Here is a 13,389-nt window from a genome sequence, read left to right as displayed (position 1 = left end):
ACCACCAAAAAGCATATCCATTCCGCCTAAACCGAAGAAAGTTTGTTCAACTCTTCAGGTTGAAGGAAGGAATAAGGAAGAGTTCATGGAGATGCGGTCAAAAACCAACGAATCCAGATCATGTTCTTTGAAAACGACCGTCTACAGAAGAGGACTTTCAAATAAAAAGGTCAGTGGGATAAATACAACTTTGATGGTACCAGCTGGTCGGAAAGTGATTACATGGCTGAAATTTATCAGACAGCAAGAAACAGTTTTTTAAAAAAAATTAAAAAAGAAAGGGATACCTGATCAATAAAGATATGAACAGCAAGATATCAGTATCATTAATTACCAGAGCAAACAACAATATCTGGTCTTCAGGAATTAATGAAAACCTAGATTGAAGGAAAGAAATAAGCATAATCAGTTTCTATACAAAATAAAAGCTGTAATTCAAACAGAGACTAAACTACTGCACAGACTTGAACCACTCAACAGATGATGAATTTCAAAACTACCCAAGGCCAGTTTTATACCAAATGGATTCTAGGCCTCAAGCTTACTATTAGGCATGAAAATGACGATCTTTCTCGAGTCCCTGAAAAATAGATCAGCAGACGTCTGCTTTTCCGGCCCTTCATCCTACACCTTACCTCCTAGTTAGTGCTTCTTTCATTGGTGCACATTCGAATCTCACACACAGAAGAGATGATTTTACAGTAATTCTTCATCCTGGTCTCAAACTCGCATCGGTTGTTGTTTTCTGATGGTTTCTACATCTCAAACTAAAAATGGCACTCTTAATCTTTCATATGCTCATTTTCTTGATAGGTGTCTCGATGCAGGAACTTGGATAGCAAACAGGACCCTAAAACTATACCAACCATATTCGTGAATACTACAGGAAAAGAAACAAGATGCAGTTAACAGGGGAAATAATCTGCAAGACCCATTTGCACAATTATATCCGATATCTTGATATCGAAATTCAATCGAAAATCCACAAACTATCCGAACGAGAATGAAAACAGAAAAATAGAGGCCGATTATCCAACGAGATAGATTGCAGAAAGAGAAAATTCAAGTCAACGAATCAATAATTAGTAAAAGATGATCCAGACGACCGATAATGATAAAGGAAACACGAGCATTCAACGGTGAAACGGTGACCAATATACATCCACCTATAACGATTCGAGTTATAGGGAAAACCCCTCGATTGGATAGATAACATATCGTTCGTCGAGAAGCAAATGTTATCGATTACTTCGACAAAAGAAAAAATGTAAATTAGATGATCGGACAGTCAAACCGATTAAGAAAAAACAAAAACACGAATTCAGTAACCTTTCGAAACATCAGCTTTACAACGTAATCTGAATTATCAACTGACTCTACTTGAAGAGTCCCCGCCGTTTCCCCTAGAGCAGCAAGGGCTTTCATTCCCGTGGTGATGATTATGCCCGTGGTCATCCTCCTGGTCGCTGTCGTCCTCGTCAAAGGGCTTCTGCTTGTGGAATATACAGCACTTCTTGGAGCTCTTCTTCTGCATGAACTCGTTGTCGACGGTGCCTTCCTTCCACGAGACCTTCTTCTTCTTCCGATTGAGACGGAGAACTAGGGTTTCGGGTGGCTGAGAGGAAGAGGATCCGTTGGCCAAGACGACAGTGGTTGTGAGGGAAGGGGAGGACGACGTTAATGCTCCGGCGGCGGTCGTCGGTAACCTAGCCATGTGTGATCAAACAATTCTGCGTGATCGGAACGAGAATTGGGAATAGAGTCTTCGATGGCTTCTGCTTTTTCATATCCCACGAGAAAGACTAGTCCGCGCGCATCTCGAACCTTGCCGCCATTCTTTTGTGGCTAAATTTTAGTGTTTAAAAAATAAAAAATAAATAAAATAAATAAAAAACCAAGATTTTTAAAATAAATTTTATTATATTCAAAAATGATTTTAATAATAATTAAAAAATGATTTTAAATTATTAAAAAATAATGTCTTTAATTTTTATTTGATCGAGCTTTAAAAAAAATATTTTTTTATCCTTATAAATGACCTATGATATTTAAATTTGTATTTCTAATTAGTCCTTAAATATTTAAATTATTTACAATTTAGTCCTTGAATTTAAAATCCGTTTCAATCTTCATCCATGCAAAAATTTCCTTTTTTATTTAGGGTCCAAAACGGAATTATAACCATTTTTATATTATAATAATTAATTTTGAATAATTATGAACATATTTAAAAATGATTTTAATCTTTTTAAAATAATTCTTAGTTTTTTTTTTATATTAGTTGAAAAAAAATATATTTTTTTTATCGTTTAAAGTACATATTTAACTTCAATATTTGGATTCGTATTTCTAATTAATCACTCAAATTTTAAATTATTTACACATTGGTCCTTGAATTTGAAACCATTTCAATTTCTATCCCTACCAAAAATTATTTTTTTTAGAGATCTTGACCAAATTAAAAATAAATAAATAATAAATAAATTTGTAGGTATCGAATTATTTTAATTTTATTCGTATCTTTTTATATATATTTAAAAAAAACATTAATTTCAAATAATTATTTTATTGAATAAATGTACAATTTATATTAAAACAATTAGAATACAATGTTTAATATAATTTTTAAAATTTTAAATTTCAATATTAAATTGTACATATATATATATATATAAATATATAATTTCTCAAACTAACAAAAATAAAAATAAAAATCACAAATAAAAGCAAAAAAACGTGAAATACATTGATCACGTGTGAAATGCCAAAAATGCCCTCTTTCAATATCGAATCAAATTAAAGTTTCGAAACTTAGGAACGACAACTCCAAGTTGATTAAAGTGACCAAAGAATTGATTAAACATCCAAAAATGGAAAGCAAATAATAAGCTGAGTTTTTTGGACGAAAACAAAGAGGAAAAGTGGCGGTCACTTCGCTTCGATAACATCAAGATCAAGATCGACGGCGTTTCACTGGAGTGATTCTAGTGAAGCTGCTTCTGCTGAGTGCCGGAGGTTCCGACGGACAGCGGTGGAGCTGAGCGGAGAGTGAGTCGGAGGAAGCTGAAGCATGGCGCTCTATTATTCGAGTTTCACAGCGTTTGCTTGTCCGAATCGACTCTTGTCGTCTCGGCAACGGCAACCGAATCATTTGCCTTATGTTTCGAACAATTCAATCTCGTTTACTCGTCACTGCCGAGACCTAAGTCTACCGTGCTTGGATATTTCGCTGTATCCGAAAGCTACGATTTCTCATGTATTTACTGTATGATTTGATCGCATTTTTTTAAATCTAAATTTGAGTCGATTTGATCGCATTTTTTTAATCTAAATTTGAGTCGATTTAATCGCATTTTTTTAATCTAAATTTAAGTCGACTTGATCGCAATTTTTTAATCTAAATTTGAGTCGATTTGATTTTATCTTTTTGGTGAATGTTCTTAGTGTTGGTGGAATTAGTCGGATTGAACGAGAACAGAATGCGGCTTTTGACTTATTATTATTATTTTGGTGAACTCCCGGGTGATTAAAACGATATGAAATTGCTAGTAGTTAGGGAATGGAAGAACTTCGAGTTCGAACTTTATTTACAATCAAACACGTTTTAGTGGCGGAATTTACAATGTGCCGATATGATCGTGGGATTCACTCCTTTTAACCCCGATAACGCTTTGGAAATTGAGTGGTTTGTTGTTTATGTCGATTGAACTTGGTTGTATATGCTGGCAGGTTACGGCGCGTGCAACGCCAGAGCCTCTTAGAATCAAGATATCCGGTGCTCCTGCTTCAGGCAAAGGCACACAATGCGAACTTATTACTCGGAAAGTAAGCAATTTCATTAACAAGCGAGCCTCCGAAATATTCTATTTTTCTATTGGCCCTCACTGACAATAAGCTATGCTAATTGCATATATCTATTTCTCCGACAGAGAATTTAGGTCGCCATTGTTTGTGAGGAGGTAAAATCTTAATCTGGAGGCTATCAGCTTCATATGTTTTAAACTCCGCTGATTAGGATAATTTGCCGAGAAGAGGAGGGCGTGGTGTGTACTGAAGATGCTTTCCCTAATATTCTCTCCCCTCGCCCGTTCTAAAAGAGGTTAGAGTTTGGACTGTGAGATCCCACGTTGATTGGAGAAAGGAACGAGTGCCAGTGAGAACGCTAGACCTCAAAGGGGGTGGATTGTGAGATCCCACATCGGTTGGGGAGGAGAACAAGAATTATTCTTTATAAGGGCGTGGAAACCTCTCCCTAGAATTGTAATGTACCTCTCCCTAGGAGACGCATTTTAAAAATCTTGAGGGGAAGCCCAAAAGAGAAAGTCCAAAGAGGATAATATGTAGGAGACGCGTTTTAAAAATCTTGAGAGAAAGCCTAAAAGAAAAAGTCCAAAGAAGACAATAATGATTGGTGGCTTGGACCGTTACATGGACATTCTAGGAAGAATATTTGAAAATACTTCTTGGAGTTGGGAAATGAGTTAGCTGAGTGATCAAGAAAGATAATGTAGTATGGTTAGATGGTTGTTCCGTGAGAATAATTGAAGTTCCCACAAGCGGGCCCGAATACTCCCAGATATTAAAAAATAAAAGTCAAGGAATTTGGAGAGGGTAGATTTGAGTTAAGAAAGTAGATTCTTGAGCTATTCTCCATTTTATCCTTTTCTATTAGAAAAGGATAAAGATGATATAATTCACTATTGAACACTATTGTGGCTGTTCCTTATTTGGGGAAAACAAGTATCAACTGTAAATCGATATGTGATGATCAGTTTCCACTTTAGTAGGCTTACTTCCATTTTTCTTGATGCCTATATCTCCATTGAAGTCTTATATGTTTTGACCAAACCTATTCCCTGTCTGTGCTCATACTTCAATTTTTGTTATTGCCCTACAATCTTTGTTTATGCTCTATAAATTTCTCATGTTTTATTTCCCCTGGAGAATAGCAGATTGAATCAAGTCATTCTCCTATGTGCAGTATGGTTTGGTGCATATCGCTGCTGGAGATTTACTCAGGGCAGAAGTCAATAGTGGCAGCAAAAATGGGAAGCGAGCGAAAGATTACATGGAGAAAGGACTATTAGTTCCTAATGAAATAGTTGCGCTGGTAGGAAAATCTATATTATTATTTTCGTATGTGGTAATTTTCGTCTGTAATGTGCCTGCCAGTATCTTGTAGATGGTAAAGGAGCGGCTGTCACAACCTGATGCTCAGGAAAAGGGTTGGCTCTTGGATGGTTATCCTAGGAGTTCTTCTCAAGCAAATGCTCTTAAGGAAGTTGGCTTTGAGCCTGATCTTTTCATTCTTCTTGAAGTAAGATTTGTTCAATGATGCTGATTTAAGTTTCAAAACTTGCACTTTTACACTGAATTGCCAAGATTGAGGAGTGTCAGTACTGGTTCTTTTTTGTTTTTTAATACATGGGTTTCTATCAGGAAAAAGAAGAAAAAAGCAAAATAAATTTAATGTCGGTAGGTTGATTTGGGTTGCATACGCATTTTTATCTTGATTTGTGGCTTTTTGAATTTTTGATGATGTCTAAGTGGATTAGCATTACTTTTACGAAAATTTCACTACCTTATGTGCATTGTATGCTATGCCACGGGGATCATAGCTTTTGTTATGGTCTACTCTTAACAAACATCTTCAAGACCAGAACTTACAGCAACCTCGGTTTATAATTGTAGGTCCCCGAAGAAATTCTTGTTGAGAGAGTTGTTGGAAGAAGACTGGATCCCGTTACTGGTAAGATATATCACTTGAAGTATTTTCCTCCCGACAATGAAGAAGTTGCTGCCAGACTTACACAGCGCTTTGATGATACTGAAGAAAGGGTATTTTCTTTAACACTGTATCTATTTTGGTCTGTCATTTCAAACCATTATCTATGGTGGTGTGTATATTTAACAAGGTTTTGTTTGGATCATTCTTGGGCAAGCTTCTTAATCTCCATAATTTTGCCTGTTTCTGAGCACTTGCGCTATTGAAATATTGACTGTGTTCCCTGCCATTGGGGGTTTCAGGTGAGGTTAAGATTGCAGACTCACCACCAGAATCTGGAGGATGTTCTTTCATTGTATCAAGATGTAACAGTTAAGGTATGCAATTTAGCCCCCATCGACCATCACTCCCCTTATTGGGGAAAACAGAAATTCAAAAAACGAAAAAAGAACAAGAGAAATGTACCTGTGCATTTAGCCTGTTGTTTATTCTTTTCATTTCTGGAAGAAGTCTCTGGTAAATGCCTTTATTTTACTTGAGAATCTGAATTAGTAAAGACTCTATGGATTTGATAAATTTTCATTCCTTTTGCCTCACAGAGTATTTTTTGTTTTTTAAAAATTAAGCATATAAATGATATTTCCCGCATACATTTTTGGAAAATATAAGTAGTTTTCAAGAACTTGTTTTTGTTTTCAAAATTTAACTAACTAAAGAAAGATGAAATCCATGATAGAAAAATTATGAAATTCAAACACAATTTTCAAAACAAAAAATAAAAAATAAAATGGCTATCAAATAAGGTCTAAATGTCTTTATTGTCCAAAAGAAATCACAAATGATGAACATTACTGACTTGTATAGTATCAATTGTGGTTGTTCTGCATCTGTTCATCAGTATAGTACTCGAAAACTATTTTTCCTCCTTTCAGGTGAATGGAAATGCGCCAAAGGCAGTTGTATTTGATCAAATAGATAGACTGCTAACAGGACTTCTAGAGCAACGGAAGGCTGCTATAGGATCTCTAGCCACATAGATAACTTGCAGCATGGTTAGGCCCCTTTTGAGTTTGTGAGATTACATACTCAGCGAAATGGATCTTTTTTGTATCATTTTTTTTCGGTGGATAGGGAAGCCTTATCTATTAATTACATTTTTACTGTGACTCTGTACAAAAGCAATAAACATGAGAAAACATCATTATGTAGTGTTACGAGGTGGCTTGAGACCAGAAAAGCTTGTAGTGCATTTACTTTCATCTTACCCAATGTAGTAGTATCAATAAAATGATTGAAATGGAATTTCAAAGAAGAGTGATAAATTCTTAGGGTTTTTTCCATTTCGTTTGCTTCGATAATTTTTATGGTAAGCATAGGTTTTTTATTTCATTATATTTAATGATTTGTATGGTAGGCGTTAAATGAAAACTGGTCTGACTATTTGTAATGGAAAAAATGATTACTGGTGCAATTTTGATGCATCAAGGGATCGATAAATTACCTATCATGAACTGTTTATTTGCAATTTTTGTATATTTGAGATAAATCAATTCTTAATAGTGTAATAAGTTTGCTTGAGCTAAATTGAAAAATAGTTTGAGAAGCTTCCTTACCTTTAGATGTCTTGTCATTCATAATACTGAGGTTTTTGACTCAATCTAGCATTTTGATAGACTCTCAGCATTTCTTTTGAATTCAAATCATGACTTGAGAACAAACCAAATAAGGGAAAACAGTCTGTTCTGTTAGTCTCTTGTCTCTCCAACTATTTCTGCGTGTTGAGACGTTTTGTCTTATAATTAGGATAAATATGTTATGAGTTGAGAATTTTAGGAACCAAAATAATGAATGCCTAGTATTTGAGACTGTTTGGTGGTGGGTGCAGTTCATAATTTATGACTGTAATAGGAAGATATTGATGGGTATCTTCGTATGCTTACATTCTTAATATGCACTCCCAATAAGAAGTTTTCCATTGTCTTCTCTGATTTTTCCAATCTCTTGCCCATGTGCTTCTGTCTTGTCTTATTTTTGCAGGACAACTAGAGCTCCTTGTGCAGAAGGGAATGGTTTATAGGATCTAACACACGTTTCTAGAAGTGTGTAACAAATCAAAGAAACCTGTTTGTAAGGATTGAAACTATTAACATATTTTGTTGTAAACAGGCCCTTGGATATTGGCACCGGACACCATTGCTGGCAGGGAGGTGGTTGGTGGATGGATTGTTGAAAACTAACATCTGATACCATTTACCATACAAATGCAGGATCTCTTCCATGTTTTGTCATTACGGTGGGAGTGATCGCATCATGGACACCATAAATTTCGCTTATGGGCCTCGGAAATTATCTGATGTGAAACTTCCAACTTGAAAGTTGGACAATGTTTTTGCATCAATGTTGTAGTTATGTATAAAAGAAACTTCGCTTTTTAAATGTGAAGGAATAGGACTTCAACAGTCTTCAGGAAAGAAAATTCTCTTATACACACTTCATTTGATGAGCTCTACAAATATATTATCCTTAGTTTTATGCTAAGGTCTGAGTTTGTGGGAGATCTCCAGAACTCACTAATTGAATACAGGCTATGGTCTTATATGATGGCAAAGACTCTGATTGCAGCAGCAAAAATCTTGAGTACTTTGATCGTTACGGCAAAGACTTATCTTACATTCTCATTGATGAACTAAACGAAATGTTTTTTAGTTGAACTGTTTTTCAGGGGCATTGAAGAAGAGTAAGGATCAGCGTCTAATAGCATCTTCACTACCTCTCTCATAGAAGGGCGAAGTGATGGAAGCTTTGTTGTGCAAAGTACAGCAATCTTCAGGACTTTAATCATGTCATTTTGGACGACTTCAGATGCAACTTTAACGTCCAGAAGCTTGAGAACATTATCACGCTCATTGAGGTGTGTTGAAACCCAGTAAACAATATCTTTTCCTTCTCCATATTCATCTTCGATTGCTTTCCTACCAGTAATCAATTCCAACAGCACCACACCATAACTGTACACATCACTCTTTTCTGAAACTTTTGGAGTATATGCTAGCTCTGTAGAGGAAAGTTGCATGAATTAGTTAATATTATTTTCATGTTCAACTTGATTATGATGATGTTAAACAACAAGCAAAATACATCTGTATCTGTAGAGCAGAAACAAGTTGAACTTTAGGCGACTTTTTACAAAAGGAGAAAAATGCCTAGTTGATCAGAATGAAATTAGAAGTATGAATATTAGGCTAGAAATTTGCAAGTGTTGCAAGAGAAAGGTCATCAATGGAAGTATTTGTTTATCAAGTGCATCAAGTAATATCTAGTGGGGGGAAAAATAGGGAGGCTGATTGGAGAGAATAACTCACCAGGAGCAATATAACCATGAGTGCCAGCAAGAGAGCTGTTCTCTGAAACACTTTGAAACTGATCTGCAACCTTTGCCACTCCAAAATCAGCTATTTTTGGTTCATAATCTCCATCTAGAAGTATGTTTGTTGATTTTATATCTCTATGAATTATAGGCGGTGAACAATCATGATGCAAGTAAGCAATTCCCCTTGCTGCCCCCAAGGCAATCCTGTACCTCTGGTTCCAGTCCAATTCAGGCTGCCCACCTTTGATTTGTTTTTGAAGTGCTTCACGCAGGTTTCCATTAATCATGTAATCAAAAACTAGATAACTAGATCCCTCTCTCATTAAGCAAGCATAGAGCTTCAAGATGTTTCTATGTCTTATCTTCCCCAAAATCTCCATTTCTGCTGCCAACACCTTCATTGCATCTCCTTTCCAGAGCTGCTTAACAGCCACCGTACTGCCGTTTTTCTTCAGATCCAACCGATAAACTTTTCCCGTTCCTCCACTCCCTATCAAATTGTCTTCTTCAAAGTTGCCTATTTCATCTGCATCAATTTCCACTTGATGAAATGATGCAATTTTCCATTTTGGAGCTCCTTGTTGATCCCCTTCCTGACTGGTCTCTGAGCCTGTCTCACTGCGCTTCAAGTAATTACAACTTACCAACACTAGCCCTGCTAATACACAAACCAAGATGGAGACTATGATACTGAAAAATACAAGTTTATCCTCTAGCACCCCTTTTTGACTATGCTTTCCAGTACAAGTAGTCAGGCTTGTTTTTATCCTTTCTCTGTAGTTTTCATCAACACAGAGTTCTTTGTTGTCCAAAAATGCTTTGTCTCCACTCATTGCCAGAAGACTGGATGGAACCCTTCCAAAGAGCTGATTACCCGACAAATCAATCGAACTTAGTTTCATTTTCTCCAAGTACTCCGGGATTATCCCTGTAAGTTTGTTGCTTGAGAGATTCAGAGAGTTCAAAGAGCTGATTAATGAAAATGAAGATGGAATAGTGCCACTAAGAGAGTTGTGAGCAAAATTTATGTCCACAAGTCTTTCACAATTCCCAATCTCCAGTGTGATTGATCCATTCAAAGAATTTACTTCCAGGTGTAATGATGAAAGTTGCCTGAGAAAACCAATTTCAGAAGGTATTTCTCCATTGAAGTCATTGTTACTCAAGTAAAGCCTTTCTAAATTTGTCAACTTGCCAAGCTCTGATGGAAGCTTACCTGAAAACTTATTGTTTAGCAAAATCAATTGGCTCAAGCTAGTTGATAAACCAATGTTTGGGGATATGACTCCAGTAAATTCATTGTCACTAAAATCAATCATTTTTGCATTAGGAAGAGCCCAAACCTCATCTGGAATCCTGCCTGACATTTGATTGTTACTTATTCTGAACCTTTGCAGTGATTTGCACTCAGCTAGAGAAAGTGGCAGCTCACCTGAAAATCTATTTTCCAGAGCAAGTAAGAACTGCAACTTCCCATTCTCACACAAGAACTTGGGGAAATCACCTGAAAATTGGTTCTCTGATATGTCAATACTGTCGAGAGGCGCAAATCTGCCGAAATTCACAGGAAATTCCCCAGAAAAGTTGTTCCTATAGATGGAAAATGCAGTAAGATTCTGCATATTTCCAAACCCTTCAGGAAGCTTTCCAGAGAAGTTGTTTTCATACGACTGAAAAACCACCAAATTCCTCAGGTTCCCGACCTCTTCAGGCAACTCCCCGTAGAAATTATTTGCCGAAATATCGATTTCTTGCAGAAGGGTAAGGTTCGAAATCTCTGGTGGGATTTCTCCAGTCAAACGGTTCACAAAAAGTTCAAGCTTATTCAGATTCTTCAACTTGGATATTGACTTGGAGAGTTTACCAGAAAGTTTGTTCCTTGAAAGATCCAATGTCTGTATTGCCTTCAATTCAAACAGAGACTCTGGTATTTCTCCTCTCAAATAAGCATTCGCTAGATATAGCCAAGTTAAGTTCTTCAAATTTCCAATAGATTCTGGTATTTCACCTGTCTCAAACTCATTTTCACCTAGACCAAGAGATACCAATCCAGTTAAATTCCCAACCCAGAATGGGAATTGACCAGAGAAAAAGTTGATAGATAGATCAAAAGCCTCCAAATTTCTCAGCTGAGAAAGATCAGGAATTCTCCCAACCATTTCGTTGGCAGTGAGATTCAGTACTTTAAGATTGCTACAGTTCATCAGTTGATAAGGAAGTACCCCAGAAATGTGGTTTGAGGCCAATGAAAGTGTTGTGAGACTTTGCAGAACAGAAATAGATGGAGAAATCTCACCAGAAAGCGACTTGTTTTCCAACGAAATCTCAACAACTCTCCCGGAAAACCGGTCGCAAGTAACACCGGAGAACCCACAAGGGGATTCAGAATCAATCCAAGAATGAAGAAAACCTGCCGGGTCTTTGAGATTCTCTTTGAAACGAAGCAATGCTCGAGTCTCGATCGGAAGAGACAGAGTTGAAACAAAAAGACTTGAAACCAAAAGAAAGATCAACAGGGAATAAACATGGAACTTCTCCATTGGGGAGATTGAGAATAATCCTCACAGTATCTACGATCGAGTCCGCTCGATCAATACCCTTCGTGGCACCTACACTCCAAACATCTGTAGTCATGAAAGGAAAAACAATACAGTTCCATATCAACTGTTGATATATAGTGTACAGAAAATCAGTGGTTGTTGGGATGAAAAGATATGAATCAAAGGAAAACCAAAAACAAAAACAGGTGTATGTTAGGATGTCATTTTTGGGTGAACAAGTGGATTTTCCTTCATAATTGGTACATGATATTCATGATTAGTGGAAAAGAAGAAAGAGATTTACTTCAAAGCCACTCATATCAAAGCTAAACTATTGCTCATCATGGAAGTAAACTGGAGGAAGAAGAAGAAGAAGAAAATTTGCATATCATTCTTCCATTACTGTTTGTAAGTGCTTTTGATGCTTAAATCTTACCTGAAGCAAGAACTTACTCCATCTCCTCCATTATTTCCTCTGCTAGAAACTCTCTATCCTCGACCCTTAATTCAGCATCTTCCCAAACAGATCATAAATTCTTACAGTAACTTAAGAGGGTTTTCTTCAGCTTGCAGGGAAGAACAGTAAGTGTTCATCATTTTTTTCTTTTTTCTTTTTTCTAGAAAGGGAGTGTTTGGTTGCAGGGAATTGGGTGAGAAATGGAGATTGTAGAAGGAATGAAAGGAACTTATAAGTAGAAGTGAAGTTCCTTGGATGTGCTACGATACTCACTTTTGGTGGAAACTTAAGCAAACAGAGCGACTGAGAGAGACGTTCTCTGTGACTTGTGAAGTGCTTTTTGTATTGGTGGGAGAGAAGAGAGAGAGAGAGAGACTGAGAGAGACCTACTCTGTGACTTGTGAAGTGCTTTTGTATTGGTGGGAGAGAAGAGAGAGAAGAGAGAGAGAAGCTTACAGAAGCAGAGAGAGGGAAAGAGAGAGAAAGAGACCTACTCTGTGACTTATGAAATGCTTTTTGTATTGGTGGGAGAGAAGAGAGAGAGAGGGAGAGAGGGAGAGAGGGAAGAAAGAGAGAGAGAGACCTACTCTGTGACTTGTGAAATGCTTTTTGTATCGGTGGGGGAGAAAAGAGAAAGATTACAGAGAGAGAGAGGAGGAGGAGGAGAGAGAGACTACTCTGAGTTATGAAGTGCTTTTTGTGGGAGAGAAATGAGAGAGATTACAGAGAGAGAGAGAGAGAGAGAGAGAGAGAGAGAGAGTTTATTTGGGAACAGTTTTGAAGGCGAAGAGCAGGAGAAGAGGGGGGGAAGTGGGTGATATTTGGATAAAAATTTACTAATTCCACTCCTTTTCTTGTTTCTTCCACCACACCACCACCCTTTAGATCCCATCTGAATTTAGATTGAATGATGATGGGAGTGGAATCCATCAACTTTGATACGTAACAAAAGAGATAGCAGCTTTTTTTCATTTTCCAAAATCCCTCATATTTATTATTCTTTATTCTTTATTCTTTATTATTTATTTAATTACCCTTTCCTTCACCCCAATCATTGGAGATTCGACTCATTTTTCATTCCACCCTTTTTTCTTTTTCTTTTTCTTTTTCTTTTATTTTTTCAAAATTCTACATGTGACCGGTTCCCCAGGTTTCCCAGGATTGGATAAATAATAATAATAAAAACAAACCTATGGTTGGGTTTTTATCCATCTTCACTTCCCTTATATATCCTTCTACGAAATCATTACTCTCTTGAAGCTTTTTAAATATTTTTTTTTTTTTTTTTTTTTTTTTT

The 13,389-nt window shown here is 36.6% G+C and overlaps 3 protein-coding genes across 5 annotated transcripts; 1 reads left to right on the top strand and 2 right to left on the bottom strand.

The window, feature by feature from the left end:
• Window positions 1-1,112: 1,112 nt before the first annotated feature.
• On the bottom strand, window positions 1,113-1,836 carry LOC111459340 (protein phosphatase 1 regulatory subunit INH3-like). The gene has a single exon (XM_023102205.1). The coding sequence runs from the start codon at window positions 1,712-1,714 to the stop codon at window positions 1,367-1,369; it is 348 nt and encodes a 115-aa protein (XP_022957973.1). The 5' UTR covers window positions 1,715-1,836; the 3' UTR covers window positions 1,113-1,366.
• A 1,019-nt stretch (window positions 1,837-2,855) lies between these two features.
• LOC111459322 (adenylate kinase, chloroplastic-like) lies at window positions 2,856-7,050 on the top strand. 2 transcript variants are annotated; one of them, XM_023102181.1, is made up of 7 exons: window positions 2,856-3,256; window positions 3,730-3,825; window positions 4,982-5,110; window positions 5,183-5,317; window positions 5,692-5,838; window positions 6,028-6,102; window positions 6,658-7,050. In XM_023102181.1, the coding sequence occupies exons 1-7, from the start codon at window positions 3,071-3,073 to the stop codon at window positions 6,760-6,762; spliced, it is 873 nt and encodes a 290-aa protein (XP_022957949.1). In that variant the 5' UTR covers window positions 2,856-3,070; the 3' UTR covers window positions 6,763-7,050. The 2 variants fall into 2 exon arrangements, with proteins under 2 accessions (XP_022957949.1, XP_022957940.1); XM_023102172.1 differs by having other exon boundaries at window positions 2,856-3,265.
• A 1,137-nt stretch (window positions 7,051-8,187) lies between these two features.
• LOC111459266 (receptor protein-tyrosine kinase CEPR2-like) lies at window positions 8,188-12,957 on the bottom strand. Of its 2 annotated transcripts, none has more exons than XM_023102090.1 (3): window positions 12,072-12,957; window positions 9,088-11,719; window positions 8,188-8,779 (listed from the first exon to the last, which is right to left on the bottom strand). In XM_023102090.1, the coding sequence occupies exons 2-3, from the start codon at window positions 11,633-11,635 to the stop codon at window positions 8,412-8,414; spliced, it is 2,916 nt and encodes a 971-aa protein (XP_022957858.1). In that variant the 5' UTR covers window positions 11,636-11,719; window positions 12,072-12,957; the 3' UTR covers window positions 8,188-8,411. The 2 variants fall into 2 exon arrangements, with proteins under 2 accessions (XP_022957858.1, XP_022957849.1); XM_023102081.1 differs by having other exon boundaries at window positions 9,088-11,704; window positions 12,072-12,956.
• Window positions 12,958-13,389: the final 432 nt, after the last annotated feature.

The sequence above is a fragment of the Cucurbita moschata genome, unplaced genomic scaffold (assembly GCF_002738365.1).
Source record: "Cucurbita moschata cultivar Rifu unplaced genomic scaffold, Cmos_1.0 Cmo_Scf00002, whole genome shotgun sequence".
In the NCBI taxonomy this organism is placed as follows: domain Eukaryota; kingdom Viridiplantae; phylum Streptophyta; class Magnoliopsida; order Cucurbitales; family Cucurbitaceae; genus Cucurbita; species Cucurbita moschata.
Note: the sequence above shows the minus strand (reverse complement) of the source record. Positions and strands in the feature narration are given on the sequence as shown.

Bases quoted from the DNA above. Each gene is read 5' to 3' on its own strand.
- LOC111459266 (XM_023102090.1), bottom strand. From the start codon at position 11,635: ATGGAGAAGTTCCATGTTTATTCCCTGTTGATCTTTCTTTTGGTTTCA. The intron at 8,780-9,087 runs GTGAGTTATTCT...TTTCCTCTACAG, and splicing joins TCATGGTTATATTGCTCCTG to AGCTAGCATATACTCCAAAA.
- LOC111459322 (XM_023102172.1), top strand. From the start codon at position 3,071: ATGGCGCTCTATTATTCGAGTTTCACAGCGTTTGCTTGTCCGAATCGA. The intron at 3,266-3,729 runs GTATGATTTGAT...ATATGCTGGCAG, and splicing joins CGATTTCTCATGTATTTACT to GTTACGGCGCGTGCAACGCC. The intron at 6,103-6,657 runs GTATGCAATTTA...TCCTCCTTTCAG, and splicing joins ATCAAGATGTAACAGTTAAG to GTGAATGGAAATGCGCCAAA.
- LOC111459340 (XM_023102205.1), bottom strand. From the start codon at position 1,714: ATGGCTAGGTTACCGACGACCGCCGCCGGAGCATTAACGTCGTCCTCC.